Raw genomic sequence first — 27,922 nt, 5'->3', positions numbered from 1 at the left:
GTGCTGGGATTAAAGGCGTGCGCCACCACCGCCCGGCACTATATTTTTAATTTTTGTGTATATCTTTATTATTTTATACCATAAACCCTCCTGTCTATGCTGTAAATAAAAATCCAAAGTTGACCTACATAATTGTCTTCTGTGTAGTTTCATCCTCTTTTCTTTGCTCTAATGACATTTTAATGAATTTCCATTTTGTTGTCTACTTAAAATCTAAGAGGAAATTTTGTAATATCCACAGTTAGAACTTTTCTTAGGTAAATCTGAAATAATATTTTAATGTCTAAAGAAATATATATTAATCTGAGACTTTAGTTTATGAATGGTAAGACTGTATTTTGAATATATTACTACCATTATTATTATTAGATTAATTTACCTTGAAACTTGACATTTTACACCTATTTTCCTGAAACCAGTTTCTTTTCTTCTATAAAGATCATAAAAGGATGGAATAAACAACTATTTTTCAATTAACTCTTTTGATATACTTGGATCTACACATATACAATTCTAATGTTTCATTTCCTTAAAAATGATAAGTATTTGCTAACTGCAATATGATGATGTAAAGATGAATTTCTAGTATATAGTATTTATTTTTGTGTATAGTATTTATGAAACAGTATCATAGTTCCATGATTCTGATAATGAAGAAGCAAGTTCAGATACCTGTAGCTTGAGTTTTTTGGTCCTGCCTGGCCCATGGTCAGGACAAATCTCTCTCACCCGCCAGTCCCGCAGCTGCTCAGACCCAACCAAGTAAACACACAGAGACTTATATTGCTTACAAACTGTATGGCCACAGTAGGCTTTTTGTTATCTAGTTTTTATATCTTAAATTAACTCATTTTTATTAGTCTATAAGTTGTCACATGGCTGGTGGCTTACCAGTATCTTTTACATGTTGCATGTCATGGCGGCAGCTGGCAGCTTCTCCCTGACTCAGCCTTTCACCTCCCAGAATTCTCTTCTCTCCTTGTCCTGCCTATACTTCCTACCTGGCTACTGGCCAATCAGTGTTTTATTAACCAATCAGAGCAACACACTTAACATACAAAACATCCCACAGCAGATACCTGCAACTCTGCTTTGTCAAGTTTTTTATTTATAATAAATAATAATGGGTACTAGGAATATTTTAAAAATTAATATCTATGGTTGTCTGTAGCTAGAGTTTTCCTGCCTGGCCCACAGTCAGGACAAATCTCTGTCACCCGCCAGTCCCATAGCCGCTCAGACCCAACCAAGTAAACACAGAGACTTATATTGCTTATAAACTGTATGACCGTGGCAGGCTTCTTGCTAACTGTTCTTATATCTTAAATTAATCCATTTCTATAAATCTATACCTTGCTACATGGCTCGTGGCTTACCGGCGTCTTCACATGTTCCTTGTCATGGTGGCAGCTGGCAGTGTCCCCGTTCGCTTACTGTTCTTTCTTTTCTCCTCTCTGTTAGTCCCGCCTATACTTCCTGCCTAGCCACTAGCCAATCAGTGTTTTATTTATTGACCAATCAGAGTAATTTGACATACAGACCGTCTCACAGCAGTTGTACATGTACTGTAGTATCCTTGATCCTTTTTCCAGTCATCTTCCAAACCAAAGTTGATTGTTACGATTGATGAAGAGAAAGTATGAGCTTGAATGAAAGGAAACCCCTGCAGTGAGCCTTGTGCTCCTTCTGGTTTTCTGCTTTGAAACACAGTGCCTCTACAACTGCATAGACAAAGCAGAGAGGCTTCCCTGAATCAAAGAAACTCAGACTGGAATTCTAAACATGTGGGACTTGGGGGGCATAAGTCCTGAAGGAAAGGAAATTATACAAATTTAGGCAGACAGAATTTGGTGTAGGGGTCATAATCAAATTTTTGGTGCTAGCTAGGTTGCTTTTATACAGGTAGGAACTTTGCAGTGCCTATTAGAAATTGCCTTACTAAGGACTGACCCACATCTTTCTAAATAGGCTGGTATTGTAGCATGCAAGGTTTATTGCTAGATGAGACCATTGATACCTTTTCTCTGCCAGCAAGCTGCATAGCACTAAGTAGGGAGACAGTTCCTGGTCAATCTAGGTTGTTTTCTCTATTTGGCAGGATCTTTAGTTAAAGCAGTACACTTAACTATAGGATTCTGCTGCTTTCTCTCCTAGGTGTTTACTCACAATAAATGAACTTCATTAAAAAAAAATCTTATTATGGGAATTTTGAATAGCTTATATTTATAGTAATCCAAATTTGAAACAACCTGAATGTCTGTTGGCAGGTGAATGGATAAATTCCTGTTTTGGCATCATGTGCTCTTTGTACAGTCTGTATTGATTAGCTCTGTAGTGTGAGTTATTGATACAGCTGTAGGGACGAATTTCCAAGTCAAATTGTGTGAAAAATAGAAGACAAAAATAAAGTGTGTCTATAGATAAATGAGTTTATAAATATTATACTGTAGGAAATGAAAACTAAATCATATTGACTGATCCAGAATATACCCTAGTATATATAACAATGTCTCCATGATGATTCTAAATCCAGTGAAATTGACAAGCTTATCCATTAACAATGTAAGTAAAAGGATACAATGGAGAATTAGAACAGTGGCTCTGTCACCTTGGTGTAACCCATATTTATAAAACTATACTGTGTAACTGCAGAACAACCTGTAAATATATATAGCATGTTCATCATGACATAGTGTATTCTGGATCATAAAATAACAGTACATTTCAAGTGATTGAAAGGGATCCAGTGAGAGAGGGTTAATAGTCCTCAGTTGGGCTCAAGGGGCTCAAGGAGGGATACATGGATCTCCTGGGTGGACTGGAGGCCGGTAAGGATGGGAACTTGAGGGATTGGGTTGAGGATTGGATGGAGGAGGAGAGTGCTAAAAGAGATGACTGGAAATTTCCAGGCCAGGTAGAAACCTGGTGCAAGGGAAAACTCCCACAAAACTACAAGGATGACCCCAGCAAAGACTCCTAGCATTAGTGGATATGTAACCTGAACTATGATGAAATTGGTGACTGATCAGTCTCAGCCATTTCTGGTGACTACCCCAGTTTTCATCAGAGAGCCTTCATCCAGTAACTGATGGAAACGGATGCAGAGACCTGTGCACAGCCAAACATTAGGCCAAGCTCGGGAAATGTGCTGAAGACAGGGAGGAAGGATTGTAGGAGCCAAAGGGGTTAAGGACACCACAAGAAAACCCGCAGAAACAACTAACCTGGCTCCTAGGAACTCACATAGTCTGACCCAACAACCAGGGAGCCTGCATGGGACTGACCTAGGCCCTCTGCATGTATGTGACAGTAGTGTAGCTTGGTCTATTTGTGGGACGTCTAATGATGGGAGCAGGGGCTGTTTCTAATTCTTTGGCTGGCTCTTGGGAACCTGTTCCTCATGCTGCTTTGCCTTTCCCAGCCTCAATACAAGGGGAGGTGCTTATTAGTCTTACTACAACTTGATAATGTCATGCTTTGTTGACACCCATGGGAGGCCTTCCCCTTTCTGAACAGAAACAGAGGAGAAGAATGGATTGGAGTGGGAGGCAACGAGAAGAGGGGAGGGAAAGAGAGGAGGAAGGGGAAACTGTGGTCAGGATATAAAATATATTAAATAAAGAAGAAATAGTCCTCAGTCTATGGTGGTCCCTAAAGGCTGGTCCAGAAAAGTGATAGACTCAATGATGAAGTTGCTTATTTATTTCATTTTTTTAAGTCATTTTTAACCTAAGCGCTCTATCTTAATGTGAAGCTAACTTGTAGTGAATTATAGGAGATCTGAAGAATGTTTTGAACAAACAACAATTTTAGATAGGCACTTGTGAGGAAGTTAATTACAATAGAAACCAGAGCAACAGGGAGAGTACTGTCTTTACTCATTAAGATGCTGATGTTAGATTGAAATAGGAAACAGATTTTGACTTAAGAGAAGTGTTCCAGTAAAAATAGTTTTAAAATTTCATTTGTTTGTATTTTTAAAGTAGAAACTGTCCTTAAAGTGCCTCAGGACTGAGTAATACATGATAAATGGTATGCTTAGTGACTTCTGGGCCTCTGAGGTGGCTCAGCAGGTAAAGGCATTGGCTGCCAAGCCTAGTAACCTGCTTGTGATTCCTGGGGCCCACATGGTGCAGAACACTGACTCAGGCAAGTTGTCCTCTGACTTCACATGAACACTGTGGCATCATAAAGTATTTAAATTCTATTGTAATGTATTCATGAATAAATTAGCATATATAAGGATTTTTCTTGTCAGTTGAAGTCTTAGAAATACACTTGAGTATATAGGAAATTACGACCCACTGATCAGATGTAGAGATGCCTTACAAACAATTCTGTATTATATATTATCTAATCTATAGGCATCTGTAATTACAGAGTGTTTCTTTTTTGGTGAAACTTTGTAATGAAGGCAAATTTATTTATTGAAATGGATACTGCCAGTCTACTTTAAAAAATGATTCAGAAGTGCATGCTTTACTTCATTATGTTGTTGTTTCATTCTGTTTTATTATTTGTTCTTAGTAAGCTCTTACTGTGCCCAATGTAAATTAAACCTTGCTTATAACAAAGAAAAAAAATGCCTGTTTATTTTATTCTAGCTGTTTATATAGATATAGAGTGGGGGCTTTGGAATGTATCTCTTGACAAACGGGAGCTTGCTGTATCTGTTAGTCTGTGAAAAGAATTAAATGGTAATATACGTACATACTGTAGTTATTGGACAGTTTCTGTATAAAATTCAATTTTAACGTTTTTGCTGATTACTTATTCTCTCTGCATAGACTGCACATGGCTAAATGGTAGATTTAATTGATTTAATAATTTCTCCATTCTTTTAAAAGTCTAATTTAAATTTTTCAAGAATTCATATTTACTCACCTATGTTTTAAGGTTATTCTTAGCTTTTCATAAAAAAGGAAAATCCATGTATTTTTGTCTTACTGAAATATAAAGAGTGTTTCTGAATATCTTTCAGCCAACGGTAATGATAGTAAGAAGTTTAAAGGAGAAGATAAAATGGATGGGGCGCCCTCTCGTGTACTTCACATTCGAAAGTTACCTGGTGAAGTGACTGAAACGGAAGTCATTGCTTTAGGTTTACCTTTTGGTAAGGTGACTAACATCCTTATGCTGAAAGGAAAAAACCAGGTACAGTTCTACAAACATTGCTAGCATGTTAAATAAACCCCAGACTACACAGAATGAGAATTATCTGTCACCTAATGAGAGGATTAATTTTCTGACAAACTTAAAAAGAAGTCTTGTTCATTGTTTTTTTTTTTTTTTCCAGTAGCAGAAACCAGGGGCACTAATAGCATCTATTGCTTATTTATCTGATAGTGTTAGTAGAAATCAGTCTTAAGTTTTGAATACTCGTTCAGTAATAGTATCAGTAGCAGTAGGATCCAGGTATTTTAAGCATGACATTTTGTTTTAAAATATTTAATGGTTCTATTTAGGAGAATTTATGAAACTTAACATTCTCTAACGGACAGCTAATGTTATAATTATTCTGGCTGTTTCACATTTTTCCCTTTATATTTTTTAAATGAGACCTCTAGGGTAGTAATAATACAATTCTGATGCTAGAAAATGTTTATTTTTCTCTAGTTTTTGTTAGCAAACAGATTAATGGGGTGTAGTAAATCATAGATGAAACACAGAAGTAGTTTGTTCTTGAGGGGGATTGCTTGACTTAGCTCTGATTGTGTATTTAAAATCAAAATATTTCTAGGATATATTTCATTATTTTCAAATTATTTATATGTGTGTGGATATATGCATGTGAGTGGAGGTATCTACAGAAGCCAAAGGTGTCACATCCCCTGGAATTGTAGTTTAAGGCACTTGTGAGGCACCGTACATGGATATTGGGTGTCAACATGGGTCCAAAGCAACAAGCTCTTTTAACCGGCCACCTCCTTCAGCCCTAAATAAGATACTAAATTCTTTTTATTAGAATACTGAAATGTAAATTGAGGGTTATATTCTAGACAATGTTTAATTAGCAGACTATATTACACAGATACTTGAGTTTGAGTTAAAATTTGTAATTTTTATTTAAAAATTTAATTCATAGTTTTTTTTGTTTTTTCTAAACTCACTTTCAGGCATTTTTGGAACTGGCAACAGAGGAAGCAGCTATTACTATGGTTAATTACTATTCTGCTGTGACACCTCATCTTCGAAACCAACCAATTTACATCCAGTACTCCAATCACAAAGAACTAAAGACAGATAATACATTAAACCAAGTGAGTGTGTATATATAAATAAAATATGTAGCTGATAGCATCTTAAGAATCTCATAAATAGTATATATTAATAGAAAAATTGCTTCTATATGCATTTTCTTGTTATCTTTAAAATATTTTAGTGTGTATATGTATTAAGTATTCATTTACAGAAATATGTGGCTTCCTGATACTTATTTTCTGGTCTAAATATTAGATTAGTTTTACTATATTTAAACACTTGTCAGAGATTTCTATTTCTTGTTGCATTTTAAAGTTTTTAATATGGAAACGAGGGCTAAGGGTTAGTTGAAGATGTTTGAGTCTCTGGGTTTAAGTCCCTAATACCAAGCAACCAAAGGAATAAACACTGGCAATCATCTGTAGTCACAGCTGGAGCTAGAAGTTAGGTGCAGGAGGGGAGCCGGAGAGGTTGAAGAGGCTTGATGAGATGGAACTTGTTAGTATAAACTGCACTATTCTGCTGCTTAAATTGACGTTACGAAATGCGGTGCCTCTGATGGACTCTTGTGTTCTTTCATTGTCATAGTTTTTTGTTTTTATTTTTTTCCATAAAAATGTCTTAATTTCCGTAGACTGGTGGTACATGCCTTTAATATTGGCACTTGGGAGACAGAGCCAATGAGTTTGAGGCCAGCCTGGTCTACAGAGTACATTCCAGGACAGCCAGGACTGTACACAGAGAAACCCTGTCTCAAAAAAAAACGAAAAAGAAAAAAAAAGTGTTAATTTTCTTGAGGAAAACTAAGAATGAGGACTATATGAATGTTGGCTTACAAAAATATGATACAGCAGAATGTTTAAAATTAATGTTAAAATAGATAAGAATGCTTTTAAACCCAAACATGTTAAATTGACATAATGGTCTAAGGACTTGTATTTTCTTTAATACAGTGCTTTTAAAACTTACTGTATATATTTGCTTCAGTAAGATACGGCTATATCTAGCTATTTGTTACATCAAAAACTTTCATTCCTTGTAGATTTTCTTTACTTTGTGAAAAGTGACTTGAAATTATTTTTAACAGCTTATGAGAAATAAGCTGTAAAACTTTTGCCTAAAGGATAGGGGGCTAACATACCATATGCTTTTATTGGTTTAGTTTGTAACAAAGATCTCATTCCCTTTGAATCAAAGAAGTTAGAAAATATGCTAAAAGAAATACTTATTCTGTACCTTTTGTTAATTTTTTTGCATTTGTTTAATTATCAATTGGCGAATCATGAATGTACATATTTATGAAGTACAGTGTGATGTTTTTATATTCGTCCTTTGTGGGTAATCAGATGACATAAATTGACTTCTCTACCACCTGAAATACTTTATTTCCTTATGGTAAGAATGGGCAAAATATTTTGAAATATACAGGTAGCTGTAGTTTTCATAGTTTGTCATAGACCACTCAGACCTACCCTGACCAAAGATCATCCTCTAAGCATCCTTTTTGCCATGGGAGCCAGTCTTCTTGATACTTCTATGGTTTTGATTATATGAGATTCTCTCTGTGAGATCATGTACTGCATGTCTTTCTCTATGCATTTTATTATACTTAGTAAAGAGATTTACCCCAGTTTTATTTATTATTTTAATTTTTGAGATTCTGAACACATTATCATTCATTTTATGTAGTGCTCTGGATGAATTAAATCAAAGGTCTTAAACATGGTAGTTGAGCACTGAATCACTGGGTTATGCCTTCCATCTTCATTTCTAGAAGATTAAAAAGAAAGAACTATATAAGAAAGGGAACAAAAATAGGGAGTCTCTAGATACATAATTTTAAGTAGTGATGGCTACTTAAAGAGGGGGACTTTAGAATAATGAACTTCCAAGTGGTTAGAGAATAAATCACTTAGTCTAGTCTATTTGATTACACACAGAAGGAATGTTCAAAGTAAGTCAAGTTTTTAATTTCCAAAGCCCTTTAGTGTTTGGTTTCACTGTTGTCATCTGTTGTTACATAGTATTTTGGCACAGAAAGAACATTGCAGTTCTTGGAAGTAGTCTGTCCTTCAGTTTTACCTTTTAGTTTATCTTGTTCTTATTCTCTTTATTGCTCTTTATTTTTATTCATAATTGAGAATGCACAATTAGAATTTTGTTAGACTCACATGATTTTCCCCCAGATTAAAGTAATGAGGATTTGTATGTCATGGTAGTTCCGCTGCTGCCAAAGAGACTTATTTTGATCTAACAAATATGCCTTTTAGGACTTTGGATTCTTTTAAGGGATGATTTTGTTGTTTTTAGTGTTGAGGTGATGAGTCAGAAGCAAGAATTGAGTTGCTTTTTCAATATCTAAACTTCCCATTAATCTGTGTTCGTGCTTCCTGTCCTGTGAACCTGCCAGTTGCTGCACTGATACCTGTTTGTGTTTTTTGTTGTTGTTGTTGTTAGTATAATTCCCAATTATATATAATTCCCAACTTGCAGTGTGCTCACTGTGTCCTTAGTCTGTTTTCATTCACTTTCTCTGTTCTTGGAATTTAATAAAATTCATTCTTAGCCTATTGTTTAGTATTTGATACATTTTACTTATTTATAGTCATTTTGATATTTGATAATAGAAGAGAGGCAAGTTAATATGTGTTTAACTATAAATTCTATTGCAAACATTTATTAAATCACTGAGTCCTATCAGTTCACTTTTTATACTTACCTATATACTTCTCTATAGATGTAACCAACCGTCTTATTAAATAAGAAACACAGAAACAATGCAAAAGAGAAAGCCGAGAGGTCAGAGCTCAGAGCTGAAATCTCACCCTTCCGCCTGCGGTGTCCCAGCTTCCCGAATCAGGGCTCTATTTCCTGTCTGTTAGTCTATTTAAAGAGACAGAACAAGCCACAGCTATCTCACCTCACCAGTTCCTCAGCTGGTCCTGTTTCCTCAGACTGGAAGCTTCTGTGTCCTCATCCCAATAGCTCTCAGCTGAACTGTGTTGCTCCAAAGCCTGAAAGCTTAACCAGCCAAATGCTTCTAGTTTCTGGTCCTCACGCCTTATATATCTTTTTGCTTTCTACCACCACTCCCTGGGATTAAAGGCTGGCTTTCTGGGATTAAAGGCGTGTGCCACTACCGCCACACTCTTGCTATGGCTCTAATAGCTCTGACCCCCGGGCAACTTTATTTATTAACATACAATCAAAATCACATTTCAGTATAATTAGATTACCACCACACTTCTCTCTAATCCTTGCTACTTCTATTGCTTAGATGACAGTTATTTGTGTTGATTTCCACTAAGTTGTTATTCTACATCATGTCCTTTCTGTGCTTGGTTAGATAAAGGCCCAGAACAACTATTGTTTGTCTCCTTCCTTATGGCCATCTATTTGCCTATTTTTCTGTCTCAGAAGTAATGAGTTAATCCTGTAACTGAATGAGATTTCTCTTGCTTGAAGTCTTTTGCTGCCATTTGCTCTCACCTATGGATGGAATGTTGATAAGGCCAATCTGGAAAATGTAGTGAAGACCTATCTCTAAACAAATAGACAAAACAACTAATAACAGACGTTGGAGTTAATATGCAAGGAAGCTTGAGTGCTCATATATAGATGACTGGAATGTAAATAGGTAGAGTCATTTTTGAAAACTGAAATAGCTCAAGTTGAGCATATGCATGTTCTGTATTTAATATTTTCTGCTTCTAGTTATGTGGTTGAGAAAATATACACGAATCAAAAGATAGGCAAAGAAAATTTATGAAGCAACCATTACATTGTAGTAGCCCAAAGCTGGAAATGACCCAGATGTGCAGCAGTAAAAGAAGTTGTTATGTATCCATTTAGTGGAGTATTTATGGCCAAAAAGAATGAACACGCTCTGTGTATCTTCAAAGCATAAGCATACATCATAAAATGGTGTTTCTTGAAAGAAGCTAGACCAAAGTAGAATGGTTTTTATTTTTATTATTTATTTATTATTTTTGTTGGGAGGTGAAATTAGTTCAGACAAGTTCAATTTGTGGCATTTTACTAAGGTCTTTTATAGCATTTGCTTCCTTTTCCATGTATATATAATAGTTTGAAAATGTTACATAAAATCTAGATTGCCAAACTAACTGTGCTTCATGTATTACAACAAATGTAAAGTCATTTGTTACTACAATGAGAGATCATAATTGTCAAGCTAAAAGAAATGGTTAATGATGAATAAGCATTATTAATGGAATTAATTCTATGAAAAAGCATGGAATTAATATGTGTTTTTATATTGATTTTTATTTCTGAAAAGATAGCCACAATCTGTATTGTGAGAGATTAGTACAGGAAAGGAAACTCCCTGACGAAGTTGCAGGGAAAACTTCACCTTTTGTATTTACTGAATTTTATGCTGTGATCTAATGGTTCCTAGTTTCAAAAGACATTTGAATTTGTAACAGATGTTTATTGTGGTATTTAATGCTGTCATTGTAGATAAATGTGTGTAGGGAAATGATGTTCTTAAGGTCTCTTTATTTTCTATAGTATTAAAGTATCAAGTAGTTACGGTCTTAAAATGCTGTTTCATTTGAGCTCCTTGTATTGATACATGCATTTACAGTTCAAATTATTAATTAGCATTTAAACAATGTTTATTTAGATGTGTGTTTTTAACTTTTTGAGTTTTGAGCTGTGTGAACCCTGGATTTTCTTCACTCTCATAGGCATATTAATTCTTTTGTATTTTTCTTTTTTCACTTAGTTGTATTTATATTATTTATCTGAAAATAAAGATTTGTCAGATCATTAAGATAATATGAAAGTTAAATAATGGTGTATTTTTCAGTATGGTTGGCGAATTATCTACCATAAACACTGAAAATATCCTTCACAGTATATCTGGAAATTTTCCCGACAGTTATAATAGAAACTATATTAATTTATTTTTATTTTAAATTTTTTAATTCATCTATTTTATATCAGAGCCACAGCCTCCCCCCATTCTTCCCTCCCAGTCCCTTCCTGCCATTTTCCCCCTCCTTCCCCACCCTCTCCTCTTCAGTCTCCATTCAGGAGAATGAATGACTTTCAGGAGAATGAGAGACCTAGTCTCTCAGGGTCTGTGGGTTGTAGCATAGTTAGCCTTTATTTTACAGCTAGTATCCACTTATGAGTGATTACATACCATGTTTGTCTTTATTGGTCTGGGTTACCTCACTCAGGATGTTTTTTTTTTCTAGTTCCCTCCATTTGCCTTCAAATTTCCTGGTGTCATTTTTAACAGCTGAGTAATACTCCATTGTGTAAATGTACCACATTTTCATTATCCATTTCTCAATTGAAGGATATCTAGGTTGTTTTCAGGTTCTGGTTATTACAGTTAAAGCTGCTATGAACATAGTTGAGCAACTGTCCTTGTGGTATGACTGAGCATCCTCTGAGTATGTGACCAAGAGTGGTATAGCTGGGTCTTGTGGTAGGTTGATCCCCAGTTTTCTGAGAAACCACCACACTGACTTCCAAAGTGTCTATACAAATTTGCACTCCCACCATCAGTGGAGGAGTGTTCCCCTTGCTCCACATCCTCTCTTGCACGAGCTGTCACTTGTGTTTTTGATCTTAGCCATTCTGACAGGTGTAAGATGGAATCTCAGTCATTTTGATTTGTATTTCCCCGATGGCTAAGGATGTTGAAGGTCTCCTTACGTGTTTCTCGGCCATTTGAGATTCTTTGATTGAGAATTCACTTTAGATTAGTACCTCATTTTTTAATTCGATTATTTGGTTTGTTGATACCTTATTTCTTGAGTTCTTTATATACTTTGGAAATGAGTCCTCTGTCAGATAGGGGGTTGGTAAAGATCTTATTCTTTTTTGTAGGCTGTCATTTTGCCCTATTGACAGTATTCCTTCGTCTTACAGAAACTTCAATTTTATGAGATCCCATTTATTAATTGTTGATCTTAGTGCCTGTGTTATTGGTGTTCTGTTCAGAAAATTGTCTCCTGTACCAATGTGTTCAAGATTATTTCCCACTTTCTCTTCTTTTGGGTTCAGTGTAACTGGATTTATGGTGAGGTCTTTGATCCGCTTGGACTTGACTTTGTACAGGGTGATAAAGATCAAGTTGCAAGCTTCTGCATGCTGACATCTAGTTAGACAGAACCATTTGTTGAAGATGCTTTTTTTTTTCCATTGTACAATTTTGGGTTTCTTGTCAAAAATCAGGAGTTTGTAGGTGCGTGAATTTACATCTTGGTCTTCGATTCAATCCATTGATTTGCCTCTGTTTTTTTATGCCAATACCATGTGGTTTTTATTACTATAGCTCTGTAGTAGAGCTTGAAATCAGGGATGGTGATACTTCTTTTATTTTACATAATTATTTGAGCTATCCTGGGTTTTTATTTTTCCATATGAAGTTGAGTACTGTTCTTTCAAAGTCTGTAAAGAATTGTGTTGGGATTTTGATGGGGATTGCCCTGATTCGGTAGATTGCTTTTGATAAGATGGCCATTTTGACTATTTTAATCCTATGATCCATTAGCATGTGAGATCTTTGCATCTGCTGATATCTTTTTCAATATCTTTCTTCAAAGAATGGAATTTCTTGTCATACATTTTTTCACTTGCTTGGTTAGAGGTACACCAAGATATTTTATAATATTTGAGGCTATTTTAAAGGGTGTTGATTCTCTGATTTCTTTCTAAGCCCATTTATCGTTTGCATATTGGAGGGCTACTGATTTTGTTGAGTTAATCTTGTATCCAGTCACTTGACTAAAGGTGTTTATCAGCTAAAGGAATTACCTGGTAGAGTTTTTGGGGTTGTTTATGTATACTATCATATCATCTGGGAATAATGATACTTTGACTTCTTTCCAATTTGTAACCCCTTGGTCTCCTTTAGTTACCTTGTTGCTCCAGTTAGAATTTCAAGTACAATATTGAGTAGATACAGAGAGTGGACAACCTTGTCTTGTTCCTGATTTTAGTGGAATTGCTTTAAGTTTCTCTTCATTTAATTTGATGTTGGCTATAGGTTTGGTGTAAATTGCCTTTATTGTTTAGGTATGTTCCTGGTATCCTTGATTGCTGTAAGACTTTTTATCATGAAAGGGTGTTGGGTTTTGTCAAAAGCTTTTTCACGATTAAGAAGATGATTATGTGAGGTTTTTTGTTTGTTTGTTTGTTTGTTTTGTTTTTCTTTCAGTTTGTTTATAGGTGGATTAAATTGACAGATTTTTTTTTTTATGTTGAACCATCCCTGCATTTCTGAGATGAAGCCTCCTTGGTCATAGTGATAATTTTTTTGATGTGTTCTTGGATTTGGTTTGCCAGTATTGTATTGAGTATTTTTACATCTATGTTCATGAGTAAAATTGGTCTGTAATTATCATTCTTTGTTGGGTCTTTGTGTGGTTTGGATATCAGGGTGACTGTGGCCTCATAGTTTGGCAATGTTTCTTCTATTTTGTGGAATAATTTGAAGAGTATTGGTAGTAGCTCTTCTTTGAAAGTATGGTAGGATTCTGCACTATAAACCATCTTCTGGCCCTAGACTCTTTTTGGTTGGGAGACATTTAATAACTGCTTCTATTTCCTTAGGGGTTATCGGTCTATTTAAATTGTTTATCTGATCTTGGATTGAGAAAATTGTCCATTTCTTATATTTTTGGTTGTGAGCCTAGCCTTTAATGGCTGAGCCATCTCTCCAGCCCTGTCCATTTCTTTTAGATTTTCCAATTTTATGGAAGAGAGGTATTTGAAGTCTGACCTGATGATTCTCTGGATATCCTCAGTGTCTGTTGTTATGTCCCCTTTTCATTTCTGATTTTATTTGAATATTCTTTCTCTGCCTTTTAGTTAGTTTGGATAAGGGTTTGTCTATCCTTGATATTCTTGAAGAACCAACTCTTTGTTTCATTGATTCTTTGTATTGTTTTCTTTGTTTCTATTTTGTTGATTTCAGCCTTCAGTTTGATTATTTCCTGCAATCTACATCTCTTTGGTGTGTCTGTTTCTTTTTGTTCTGGTGCTTTCAGGTGTGCTGTTAGAGCACTAGTATGGGATCTCTCCAAATTCTTCATGAAGGCGCTTAGGTCTGTGAACTTTCCTCTTAACACGACTTTCATTGTGTTCCATAAATTTGGGTATATTGTGCATTCATTTTCACTGAATTCTAGAAGTCTTTAACTTCTTTATTTCTTCCTTGACCCCGTGGTAACTCAGTAGAGAGTTGTTCAGTTTTCATGAGTTTGTAGGCTTTCTATTGTTGAAAATGCAGCTTTAATCCATGGTGGTGTGATAAGATAGAAAGGTTAGGGAGTTATTTCAGTTGTTTTTTGTTTGTTTGTTTAGTTTTTTTTTTTAATCTGTTGAGACATGCTTTGTGGCTGCGTATATGGTCAATTTTGGAGAAGGTTCCATGCAGTGCTGATAAGATAATTCTTTTGTGTTTGGGTGAAATAGTCTGTAGATATATCTGTTAGGTCCATTTGAGTAATAATTTCTGTTATTTCTTTGTTTAGTTTCTGTCTGGATGACCTGTCCATTGGTGAGAATGGGATGTTAAATTCTCCCACTATTATGATGTGGGGTTCTATGTATGATTTAAACTTTAGTAATGTTTCTTTTACAATTATGGGTGCCCTTACATTTGGGGCATAGATGTTCAGAATTGAGACATTATTTTGTTGGATTTTTCCTTCGATGAGTATGAAATGGCCTTCTTCATCTCTTGATTAATTTTGGTTGGAAGTCTGTTTTGTTAAATATTAGGATAGCCTATGCCAGCCTGCTTCTTAGGTCCATTTGATTAGAAAATCTTTTTCCAACCCTTTACTCTTTACTTTGATGTTGAGGTGTGTTTCTTGTATGCAGCAAAATGTTGGATGCTGTTTTCGTACCCAATCTGTTAGCTCATGTCTTTTTATTGGTGAATTGAGTTCATTGATAATGAGGTTAATTAATGACCAATGATTGTTAATTCCTGTTACTTTGTTGGTGGTGGTGGTTGTGTGTGTGTGTTGTGTGTCTGTGTGTGTGTTTCTGTCTGTCTTTGGATTGTGCTGGTGTTTTTGCGAGTGTAGTTAACTTCCTGTTGGGAGTTTTCTTTCTAGTACTTTTTGTGGGGCTGTGTTTGTGGATAGACATTGTTTAAATTTGATTTTGTCATAAAATACCTTGTTCTCTCCATCTATGGTAATTGACAGTTTTGCTGGATATAGTAGTCTGGGCTGACATTTGTGGTCTCTTAGAGTTTGTAAGACATCAATTTGGGTCTCCATCGAGAAGTTGAGTGTGATTCTAATAGGTCTGCCTTTATATGTTACTTGCCTTTTTTCCTTTGCTATTATTCTTTCTTTGTACTGTATGTTTAGTGTTTTGATTGTTAAGAGGCAAGGGGATTTTCTTTTCTGATCCAATCTCTTTGGTATTCTATAAGCTTCTTGTACCTTTAAAGGCATGTCCTTACTTTGGTTGAGAAACTTTTCTTCTATGATTTTGTTTAAATGTATTCTCTGGATTTTGAGCTGGGTTTCTTCTTCTTCTATTCCTATTATTCTTATGGTTGGTCTTTTCTTAGTGTCCCAGATTTCCTGGATGTTTTGTGTTAGGAATTTTTTAGATTTAACATTTTCTTTGGCTGATGAATCTATTTCTTCTGTTGTATCTTCAGTGCTTGAGATATCTCTTCCACCTCTTGTGTTCTGTTGGTGATATTTGGATCTGTAGTTCCTGTTCGCTTACCCAGATTTTCCATTTCCAGGATTCCCTCTGTTTGTGTTTCCTTTATTGATTCTATTTCCATTTTCAGGTCTTGAACAGTTTTCTCTATCTGTTTTTTTTTCTTTTCTTCTTTTAGGGATTTACTGCTTTCTTTCAGTTTTTTGTTTGTTTTTTCCTCAGTTTCTTTAAGAGATTTGTTCATATCTTCTTTAAGGACCTCTATCATCTTCATAAAGTCATTTTCTTGTGCTTCAGCTGTATTGGATTGTTCAAGTCTTGCTGTTGTAGGATAGGAGGGCTCTGGTGATGCCATATTGCCTTTTCTGTTATTGATTGTGGCACTTAGGCATCTGGATTTGGGATGATTTTAGGTCTAGGTGTTGATTCCTGTGTTTGTTTTTGTTGGATGGGTGTTTTGTTCCTTGGCTTCTCTTTTCTCTATGGTCTTCTGGCCTAAATGGCCAAGGGTTCTGGTGAATAGCCTGTCTCTGGGTACAGTAGGGTGTCTGCTCTGGGTTTTTGGGGGGCTATAGGACCCTAGATCTGGCCTGGCCTTTGGTAAGGCCTAAGTCTTCTTCCAAAGTTGTGGACCAGGATATGGAAGCCAGGGGAGGGGGTACACACTGGGGTCCCTAGATCTGGTCTGGCCTCTGGGAGACTACATTAATTTCTGGTCAGAAAATTTTATAGTATTAATATAAAAAAATACTTGTTTTTAATCCCCAGTATCCAATTGCTAAGTTCATATTAGATATAATAAGGTTAATGATAATTTTTGTGAAAGATCATTAATAGTCCCTTTCCTGCAGCGTACCTGTTTCATAGAGTGAATAATATGGAGTGAAAGTTTTGTAATTCTGAGTTTGTCTTTAAATGGTCTCTGGTTGTAAATATCTATCCAGGTGTATTCCCCCCCCCCCCCAAATAAATGGCATTGCCTATCTGTGTCAGCATTGGTGCCAAAGTGCTTAGGTGACTATGTTGAAACACATACAGTATAATACTTAAAGTATAAAGAGATAGTAGTATAATATGTAACAAAATGCAAGTGAAAATAATGGCTAAGCTGCTAACCTCCTTGTCTGTCAATTTCAGCGTGCTCAAGCAGTTCTTCAAGCTGTGACAGCTGTCCAGACAGCAAATACACCTCTTAGTGGCACCACAGTCAGTGAGAGTGCGGTGACTCCAGCCCAGAGTCCAGTACTTAGAATAATTATTGACAATATGTACTACCCTGTAACACTTGATGTCCTTCACCAAGTAAGTAGTGTAATTTGCATACTTGCTTAGAGCTTGAAGAAATATTGTAGTTGGTAATAATGCTTTGATTTAAATGTTTTCACAGATATTTTCTAAGTTTGGTGCTGTATTGAAGATAATCACATTTACAAAAAATAACCAGTTTCAGGCTTTGCTCCAGTACGGTGATCCAGTAAATGCTCAACAAGCAAAACTAGTAAGTTTGAGCCTCTTGGGATAGTGATGTGTTTTTCATTGACTTTTAGTATTAATTTAACTTAGAATTGACTTTTAAGAATAACTATAGCTGTTATAGTCATCTGTAACATAGGCTTGTGTTATATATTTTTGCAATTTGGTACAAAACTCTCCGATGTTGGTAAGACAGTGGGGTTGTGTTATGTGTGCACATAGTGTTATGTACCTTTTGGTAGCGATCTGGTAGTAACTTTTCAAGGTAATTTAGTTCAGATACTTGGATATAGATGTAGTGCAGACATTCTGATCATCTCTAGTTATATTGTACCTTACACAGTTTTAAAAGAATTCTTAAGACTTTTTTTAGATTCTTAGTCTGTGCTTTATTCATATCATTCACTTTTTTTTTCATTTTTAAATATGGAAGGTAAGAGACTATAGAGAAGTAAAATGACCACTTGTTGTGATGCCATTGGAAATGCATACACATCTTTTGTTCCAAATGCTTAAATCTTTCTGTGTAATTTATTCAATGGTTTTTACTGTTTAACTTCTTTTGACTTATTATCTCATTTAATTTTTAAACGATTAAAAATTCATATTGACTTTCATGTTACAAAACTTTTAAGTCTGTCTAGTTTATCTAGTCTCAACCTAATTTTTTTTTTTACTTTTTATTCTTTTATTTTCATATTGATCATGTTCTCTACTACACTGATTCCTTCAGATCAAGATTACCCATGTAAAAGTTGGACCAGTTTTTTGTTTTCATTTCCTTTCATATCAAATTTGGCCAATAAAAAATACTTGAGATAGCAACAAAAAGGCTATCTTAGTAATAATGGCATAGTTCTAATATAGCATCTTCTCACTTTAATATAAAACAGTATTAAGATTTTAAAGAGGTATATTACTTTTCAGCTTTTCAGGTTTTTAGTCTTAACCTACTTGTTCTCAGGTTATATAATCTTATTTCACTATGCTTTTCAGATACCAGTTAACCATTAAAATTTTCTTGTCCAAAATAATTATTCTTCACATGCCTTGCTTCCCAGCTTTGGAAGGTTTTTTTTTTTTTGTTTGTTTGTTTGTTTGTTTTTGAGACAGGATTTCTCTGTGTAGCCTTTCCTGGAACTCACTCCTGTAGCCCAGGCTGGCCTGCCTTTGCCTCCCAAGTGCTGGGATTAAAGGCGTGTGCTGCCGCCACTGGCTGGAAAATTTTAATATTTATTAAGATACCAAAAATCGATGTGGTATGAAATTATACTATTGGAGTGACTAGAAACTGTGGTTTTGATGGCATTTTTCCACAATGTCAGATGTATTTGTAAATGGTATACATTTTCTTGGTGTGTAATATATATTTGTTTGTTTGTGTCTGTGTGTTTCTCTTAATCTGCCTAATCCAGAGGAAAATATTGACAAAGGATCGATGAACTGGAGTTTGATTAGAATTTATGCTACATTTGTTACAGAGAAAAATAGGTGTTCTGTATATCTTGTCTGAAGTAATCTATAGTTAACATTTAATATCATGGTAAAGAACCACAATTGTTTTATGTGTGTGTGTGTGTATGTGTGTGTGTGTGTGTGTGTGTGTGTGTGTGTGTGTGTGTGTATATATATATATATATACATACATATACATATATACATAAGCATCCAGCCATATACATTTGTGATTATTTACATATGCTCAACTAAAGTTTTCACTAAAGAAGATAGAAGTCTAAAGTGAAAATTTTAAAAGTAATACACTTTTTTTTTTTTTTTTTTTTTTGAGACAAGGTTTCTCTGTGTAGCCCTGGCTGTCCTGGAACTCACTCTGTAGACCAGGCTAACCTCAAACTCACAGAGATCCACCTTCCTCTGCCTCTATGTGCTAGGATTAAAGGCGTGGGCCACAACTGCCCAGCTGAGTAATAAACTTTCTTAAATATGCATTCTGGTAGCTGAACCTATTAGAGAAGGAAAAGGGTATTCACTTTCCACACTAACTTGCCCTATTTTCTTGCCATATAAACAACATGGAAAACCTTTTGGTGATTCTAGCAATCTACATTCTTCATGCCTTCAATGGTGTACGTAGAGAATATTACATACTATTATATCATCTGACAGTTGAAAATGCTTTACATTTTGTTGGTGTGATGAGAAAGTAGTCATTCATGGGGAAATCTTTTCACATTCTTTTAGTCAGTAGTACTTCATTTTACACAGTATCAGAGTTTACACTTTACTGTGCCTCTCCTCACCCTCGTGTGTCACAGGTTTTTAAAATGTCAGATGATTATTCTAGTAGTTTCTAGCAAAATCTGATACTTACACCTGTCTTTCTAATAAAAGGCATATTTCAGCACTTTTCTAAAATCAGTAAAGAACAGATCCATAGATCTCATTCCTTGCTACCTCAGACTGTATTAGTAATAATGCCATAATTGTCTTATCTACTTTGACTTTTATTTTTTCATTTCAACTGCTTAATCACCAGGATTTCAAGTGTGCTTGGTTCTAGTGAATTTACTTCAGATCTTGCTGATTCTACTGTTCTACATGTCTCTCTATCCACCATCCTTTCCTCCTGTTTTCCTTTGTAATCAGACTTCTTAAGAAAGCTGTTTGCTGCTTATATCTTTTCTGTCCTCCTGATTTCTCTGTCTACTGTAATTTGGTTTCATCCCTGTTTACCCAAACTACCCTTCAACTGTTAGCACTGGTCATTAGAGTAGTTCAGTTTCAGTAGTAGTTTTCAGTCTTTGTCTTGCTTAACCTTTAGGTAATACTGTATACTGTGAACCCCACCTTTCTTAGTTTTTTGTTTTTTCCCTCTGGTATCTGACACTTCTTACCTAGGTTTCTCCTAACTTTCCAACTCTCTTTTCCCCTTCCCATACCCCACTTCTGTTTGGCAGACGTCTACTCACACAACTTAGTCATATAATGCTTACATTAACTTCTGTAGCTCAGAACTTCAAGACCCAGACTAGGACTCTAGCCAGTCATTGTATACTTTCAAACTTAGAATGTTCAGTGCAGCTTCTGATTCCTTGTATTCCCTGTGTCTCATCGCACAAGATGCCAGCATTGTTCTCATTAACAAGCCTCATAAAAATTTCTCAATTTTTGTTCAGTGTGTCCTTCAACTGTTTCCATCCTAGTTTAAACAGGTGTAGCTCAAAATCCTTTTTTCTGTTTTTTTTTAACTTATACTAATGTGCAAAATCATTTGTAGCTATAGTTTACTTAGTGCTGATGTTTAAAAACAAGTAAAGGCATATATTTTCTCTCTGGTTTTGATTATACGTACAGCCTTCATTACAGCATTTTCATACCTGTATATAATGTATTTTAATCATACTCACCCATTCTTATTACCCTTTCTTGTTCCTCTATCATTCCTGTTTATCCCTTTCTACTTCATGTCAATCTTCTTGTGTGTGTGCATTCAAGAGCATGTATGTTCCATGTGTGAGTATATTATGGTCACTTACAGGAGTGTGTGTGAAGGGTTATTTACAGTAACAAGGGCCTTAATTTCTTTTCTAGTTTGTGAACAGACACAATGACCAGGGCAACTTGTAGAAGACTTTACTGAAAACTTTTAGTTCCAGAGGATTAGCGTAGAGTCCGTGACCATCATGGCAGGGAGCATGCAGCAAGGAAGGCAGGTGTGATACTGGGGCACAAAGCAGAGAGAGTTAACTGGGAATGGCATGTGCTTTTGAAACAAAACATGAACCTGTGAGGGCCCTTCTCAAACCACCACCGGGGGCAACTTCAGTACCTACACTACTGAAGATGTCTTTTCTTAGTAATCATAAATGCCTGTAGATTCTACTTTCTCTTTGATAGAATGTTGGCAGGTTCAATCTCATACAGATCTTGTGCAAATAATTGCAGATACTGAGTGCTCAATAATGGAAGGCCATGCCATGCCCAGAAGACAGTTTTCATAACACTCTACCCCTTCAACTGGCTCTTATATCTTGTGATGGTCCCTGAGCATTGGAGAGAATGATACAGTTTTGTTATTTAATGCTGAGCACTTGTGTGTGCAGTAATGCTCCTTACTGCCAAAAGAAGCTTCTTTAAGCCATAGGTGACAGCAAAATACTTAGGTGACATTAAAAAATACTTAGAAGACAGTTAGAGAATAGCATGTCCATTTGGTACTGACAGAATTTTTGACACAAATTCATTTTATGCAGAATGAACTGAGCTACTGGTCCTTGACCAAAAGTCAGAGTAGCATTGGTCTGGTCTAAGCCATCAAGACATCATCCTCTTGGAAATCTCTACTTCAGTGTCGGTGGTTTTCTGCTGAAACCCACCAGTTCAAGATCGTATGCCGTTCTATTTTTTCACAGACTACATGATGAATCAATTACTTACACTCCTAATGTCCTTCAGTGACTGACTACCTTTGTCCTTAGGATAAAGCCTGTAGTCATTAGCATGGTTTAGGAGATTAAATGGCCTCTTATTTCTCAGGTCTCTTTTCCTACTTTTTTATCTATGTTAGACTCTTTAAATACTGTGTAGGTGTGCATTCTCTGATCTTGGAGGCTTACAGTTGCTATTCCGTTTGCTAATACTTCTTTTAATCTTTTGCACAACTTCAACTTTTTTTGTTTGTTTTAACCAAGTTGCAGCTTAGAAATTTCTTCGTGGAGAACTCTTCCCATATTGTACTTTTAATTAGATTAGTTCTTCATAATTATTTTTGTTTTGTTTATTGAGACAGGGTTTCTCTGTGTAGTTTTGGCTCCTGTCCTGGAGCTCACTTGGTAGCCCAGGCTGGCCTCGAACTCACAGAGATCCACCTGCCTCTGCCTCCTGAGTGCTGGGAGTGCCCACCACCACCCAGCTTCGTAATTATTTCTTAGAGGACTGTTTTTCCATTAGTATGAGTAGATACTGTGTCCACTTTGTTCTTTGCTGTATTTATTGAGCATTGACATTTATGGTGATAAACTGAAATAACAACAATCCTAGTTATCATAAAGTAAATGGTCTTTATAATTTTGTAAGGAAACTCATGGAGTATACTGGGAAAAGCAAAGATACTCTTTCCATTGGCTTCCTAAGAACAGTTTTAAAACTGGAGTGAATAACACTAATTGATGCATGTAAATACCCTTTTAAATAGCAAGATATATGATAGAATCTTCTTTTTACTTGGGCCTTTAAAGGTGGTTTTTTGCATCTAAGTTATAACACCAGTGCATGAGTAGCAACTGTCCTTTTGTTTTTCTTGGAAATAGCTTCTCATGAACATGTCTTCCTTGTAGACACTAGATCATGGTGCTGTGTCTTCTAGAATCTTCTCATACTTGTGGGTTACATTTCAGCTTTATTAAGACAGCAACAGTAAAACTGAGATGGTTGTAGCACTAAGATTGTGTCCCTCAGTCCTTCTTACAAAGAACTTACTGTTTTATATAGATGTTTTGATAGACCTAATGTGATCATACTTTGTGGGCAGTTTGCTTAAACTTGCTTAATACTTCTTTTCAGTTTATAACATTATGCATTCCACCTTTCTTAAAAATTCATAATGGATCAGTTTTAAAGAATTATACATAATCTACTAGTGCAGAGTTTTGTTGCAGATAGTTGATTTGAACTACTTAATTATTGTTAAAAGTCCTATTTTATATTCTTCATGAGTAACTTTTTTTTCCTCACTTGGTAACAACTGGACAGTAAGTAATCAGAGAACTTGGAGTAAACTTTTAGAGCCTTCCTAAAGCACCTGCTAACTCTTATGCCCAACAGTTTCTCATTAAAACTTATGTACAAATAGTGCACATGGAAGTGTCTGCATATTTCATTGTATTGTTGTTATTGTACATTCTATGTTTTAACAATTTAATTTCATTTCGATGCTTGTGTTTGATCTATAAATTTTAATTTTCTGTGGCAAATTTTTCCTGATTATTTTTGCTTAGTATCTAAACTTTTACTAGAAGTAGGAACATTTGAGAGTCTTTGCTTGCTACACATTATCTTGAACTTTAACTGCCAGTAATCTTTGCTCAAGCCAGATCATTGCATTCCTGAAGGCTGCACCATAGGATGGGTTTGTGTATCACTTCTTTCTTGGATTGTAAATTCAGCTTGAAATGAAGCTTGCATAATTTTTTTAATATGAATTTTCTTTCTCCCTTATTTATAGTCACTTTACTTTGGGCACCTTTTGATTGCTTTTTTGCACTTCTTTGTTGTCCACAATTATAATTTAAATTTTGCCTGGGTGTTTCTCCACCTCTTACCAGTCTATGTGTAACTGTGTATCTTTACCTGCTTACAGATATTTTCTAAAAGTTAAAATTGAGAATATCAAAGGTTTCTACAGGGTATTGAAACAATTGCTACATTGATTGTGGATAATTTGGAACTCTATCTTAATATTGCTTTAATTTCAAATAATGCTTCAGAAGTCCTTAGATTTGTAGGTTTGGTAATTTCTATCAGTACTGTTAGCACCTAGGGATGGTGATTCAAGCCAGCTCTTCTCGTGACATTTTCTCTTTAATAATAATCAAATAGTTACAGTGCTCTCTGGTAATATTTAAATGTTTACCTAAGAGTAAAATTTGGCTACTCATCTACTAGTAGACATTTGCAACACTGATATTAACAATGCCATTCAGACTGCATAGAAATCACAAATTCTGTCACCTGGCTCACATTCTCCCTACAGTAATGCCTTTACTGTAAACGAATACCTATTTTTAATGTGTTATTTGCCTCCACAGGAGGATATTGGATTATTTTACATTAAATTGTTGATAAAGTTGATATATTTGGTGTCTACTTTTATGTGGTATAGACTATTTTATGTGATTGATTTGCTTGATCCAAATGTAATTTGTCATAATGTGTATGAAATGCCTTTATGTTAGTTTTCACCAGCCCTGTGATCTTCTGATGATGAATTTTTTGCTGCTTTTCAGATCAGTAGTCGTAAAATTTCTGTAGATTGAGGAGACAGAATTATTTTTCTAGAGAATGATAATATTTTAATGTTTTGAATGAATTCCAAACTTTATATACTTTATACACCTCACCAACTATAGGTTTACTTTTTCCATTAATAAGACATTTTCATTCTTTTAATGAAAATTAACTCACTGTTCCCATTTATAGTTTGTTTCTATATTACATCTTATTAGACTTGTTAGATTGATATACAACAGCAATAAATCATAATAATAATAGTAATAATTCATGATAAACTTTCATGTGTCATCCTTTATTTAATCCCAGCAATAACTCTGTAAGTAAGCTTGGTGGCCCTTATCATTTCTATTTTCTGTATTACTATGCTGATACTCAGGATTAAATAGTGGTAGGGTTGATATAATTAAGTCTAGGCTTTTAACACTAGACTTGACGCTCTTTTTATTCCAGAATTTCCTGTAATGACATTGGCTTTTCTAATTCCATCAAGATATTCTAATTCAGGTCAAACAGTTCATCTTATGGAAGTACTTATTTTTACTTCATTTCATGGGAATTGTTTCAAATCTTGGGGCTGCATTTATTTGGTATGAGGCAACTTCATACAGTGTGGCATTTGGTTGTAATTGTGTCAGTTCATATTAGTGTCATCCTGAATAAAATGTGTGTATAATATATTGTTCAAATGAGTAAACAGGGCTGACTGTTTGTGTGACTATTATCAGTTTTTTTTAAAGCAGTTTTTTATTTTATTAGAAAGTGTTAGCATTGATGATGAAATGTTGTATTTTAGAGTTAAGTCGTATTTCCTACTTAATGAAGGCAGTGAATGATAGAAACTAACACACTTAGAAGTAGCATGGCTTGATGTATGAAATTTTAATCCTTTTCCTATTTTTGCTAATTATCAAATTGCAAATGGCTGATACATTTTATTCACTTTCACAGGCCCTAGATGGTCAAAATATTTATAATGCTTGCTGTACCCTAAGGATTGATTTTTCCAAACTTGTGAATTTGAATGTAAAATACAACAATGATAAAAGTAGGGATTATACTCGACCTGACCTTCCATCTGGAGATGGCCAGCCTGCATTAGACCCAGCTATTGCTGCAGCATTTGCCAAGGAGACATCCCTTTTAGGTATGATTTTTACTGTCTATACCACCTTTCTTCCATTGTTCGGTGGGAAAGTACCTGTTAAACTGCTGTAAGTATAATTAATTTTATATATTAAACCTTAACAAATTATGTTCATATTTTATGACTTTTGTTTTTGTCTGTTTAGAAGGTTATATGAGTTCTGTTACAAGGAAGCCTTTAACTTGCTAAGTATAATTAAAAGTGTATTCTTTTTTATCACCTCATTTTGTCCCCATTCAACTCTCCTAAAATGAAAGAAGAAAGACTGGAATGAAAAAGAATGTTAAGTTTATTAAAATATATATGTTTCAGATTTGCTGTCTAAGCCTAAGGCCTTTATGCCTACTTTTTAGGGTTGATCTGATTGTTTTAGCAGTGTGCAGAAACAACAAAGTATTAACATGGGTAAAGTAAGAGTGTGAGCACATGGAGTTTTTAAAAGCATATTGTATCATAAATCTTAAAAAATTATAATTGAGGATTTTTCCATAAAATTTGTATTGTTCTTTCTTTAGGCTTTGTTATGGATTTATGTTACTTATGTAAAACTATAGTGTAAAGATAAGCAGCTAGTAGTTGAGGGACTGAAGATTGGAGAAAAATTTGTAAGTTAGAATAAGCAAACTGATTTATGTGTCAGAATTTAATAGTTTTATTGGATTTGGTGTGTTTTGAGGATTTTTATTTTGGAATTTGTAGTATTACCTTTTTTATTTATGTGTGAATATTTTTTCTGTATGTATGTTTGTATACCATATATGTGCAATGTCTGTAAAGGGCATCAGATACTCTGGAACTGGAGTTTACAGACAATTGTTAGCTCCCATGTGAATTCTAAGCTGAACCCAGGTCCTCTGCAAGAGCAACAAGTGCTCCTAACCACTGAGCCATCTCTATCCCCCACTAATACTATCTTTAATTCAGGATTACTATCTAGAGAGAATCCAAGATTGAGAAAGTAGATCTTAAAATTTTAGTTTATGTCCATCATTTTAAAAAACAGATGTTAAAATACTTACTATAGATATGTAACTACCACATCCACTTGTAAATATGTAAAATATTGGTTTGTATGTGAAATGAGTCTAATATTTATTGTTGTTTGAAGTCAGTGCTAATGACTACAAAAAATTGACCCCTTATTTGGTGTCTCTAGCAGAACCATTGCTGCTTATTGTGACTGAATAGTAGATAGCTTTAGGTTGCTGGCAGTGTTCTTTACAGAATCTTATTTGCTGTGTGGGTCTGGTTAAAGCCTTATTAATTCATTGTTTAGTGACAAAGTCAAGATTGAGACCATAATAAGTGATAGCTTTTGCTTTTAACTCTTTACTTGACAGAACTTGTACAAAAGAAGAAAAAGGACCTGCAATTGAGTAGCTTGTGGGTCTTAGGCATTCTTCTAAGTCTTTGACAGGTATATTAGTGAAACCATAAATAGCGAAATAAAGTAGGTAGGGCATAAAGATTTTATAGTCTCTAAGAAAGTTAAAAAATCATTTATCATTTCTTAAAGAAAAAAATTGAGGGTAAAATACCAAAAGATTTCCATTAAAACATTGTTTATATATAATATGATAGGATTCTAAGAAGCTGTGTGTGTGTGTGTGTATGCGCGCGCGCCTTATCTCCTGAGTAGAGGCATATTTTGAAGTCATCTGGAATTTTCTGTGGAATGTACAATTCGTATAACTTTTTGTGATCTTAAGGCTCTGGTGAAAAAAGTGTTTTACACACAAATCTTTCATACAATGAACCGAGGATCTGACTCAGTTGGTAAAGTGCTTTCTCTGTTGGCATGTACTAAGCATGAATCCCAAGTACCTTGGTAAGAAGCCTTAACAATGATGGCCATTTGTAACCGCAGGGTTAGAGTAGAAAGGGGCGGGAAGAGATGGGAGGATCCCTGGAGCTTATTAGCCAGGTGAGGTCCTGGTTAGATGTGAGGAATTCAGCTTGCTTTACATGTTCTGTCATCTTGACTTGTTTTAATTGTTCTGCATTTGTAAGTGGGCTTTTGACTTGAACTGTTCTCAAATGGTTTTAAAAGTAGGTGAGTGTAACTTTCAAAACTTTAGTAATAGCCTGTAAGCTATTCATAAAAGATAACATTCATGTATTTTGTTCTGTCTTCTGTTATATACATTTTTGGTACAAAATTAAAACCATTTTACCTTTTGTGTTTTAGTGTAATTGCCATTTAACTTTGAACTTTTAAATAGAGATAATAATTTTAATAATTTATTACAATGGCTATATATATATATATATATCATCTTTGGTTTTTTTTTTCAAACTGCTGCAGTACATTGAATCTTTGAAAGTGTACATTAAAGTATATTAAAAATGTTACCTTAAATTATTTCCTAAGGCTATATTCCTAGAACTATTGCTAAAAACATTTAAGACTATTGATAGTTTTAAATTTCTTTCTGGAAGATACGTATTAATTTGAAA

General features: G+C 34.9%; 1 protein-coding gene across 4 annotated transcripts in view; it reads left to right on the top strand.

Moving 5' to 3' along the window:
* Positions 1 to 27,922, top strand: part of Ptbp2 (polypyrimidine tract binding protein 2) — a 65,670-nt gene that overhangs the window by 19,669 nt on the left and 18,079 nt on the right. For all 4 annotated transcript variants that reach the window (XM_006977843.4, XM_006977842.4, XM_015996547.3 and 1 more), the window contains exons 4-8: positions 4,982 to 5,154; positions 6,117 to 6,260; positions 17,014 to 17,178; positions 17,264 to 17,374; positions 25,270 to 25,465. In XM_006977843.4, coding sequence (XP_006977905.1) covers positions 4,982 to 5,154; positions 6,117 to 6,260; positions 17,014 to 17,178; positions 17,264 to 17,374; positions 25,270 to 25,465 — 789 coding nt within the window. The remainder of the gene's footprint in view (positions 1 to 4,981; positions 5,155 to 6,116; positions 6,261 to 17,013; positions 17,179 to 17,263; positions 17,375 to 25,269; positions 25,466 to 27,922) is intronic.

The sequence above is a fragment of the Peromyscus maniculatus genome, chromosome 6 (genome assembly GCF_049852395.1).
Source record: "Peromyscus maniculatus bairdii isolate BWxNUB_F1_BW_parent chromosome 6, HU_Pman_BW_mat_3.1, whole genome shotgun sequence".
NCBI lineage: Eukaryota > Metazoa > Chordata > Mammalia > Rodentia > Cricetidae > Peromyscus > Peromyscus maniculatus.
This window is presented reverse-complemented; position numbering and strand designations above follow the sequence as displayed.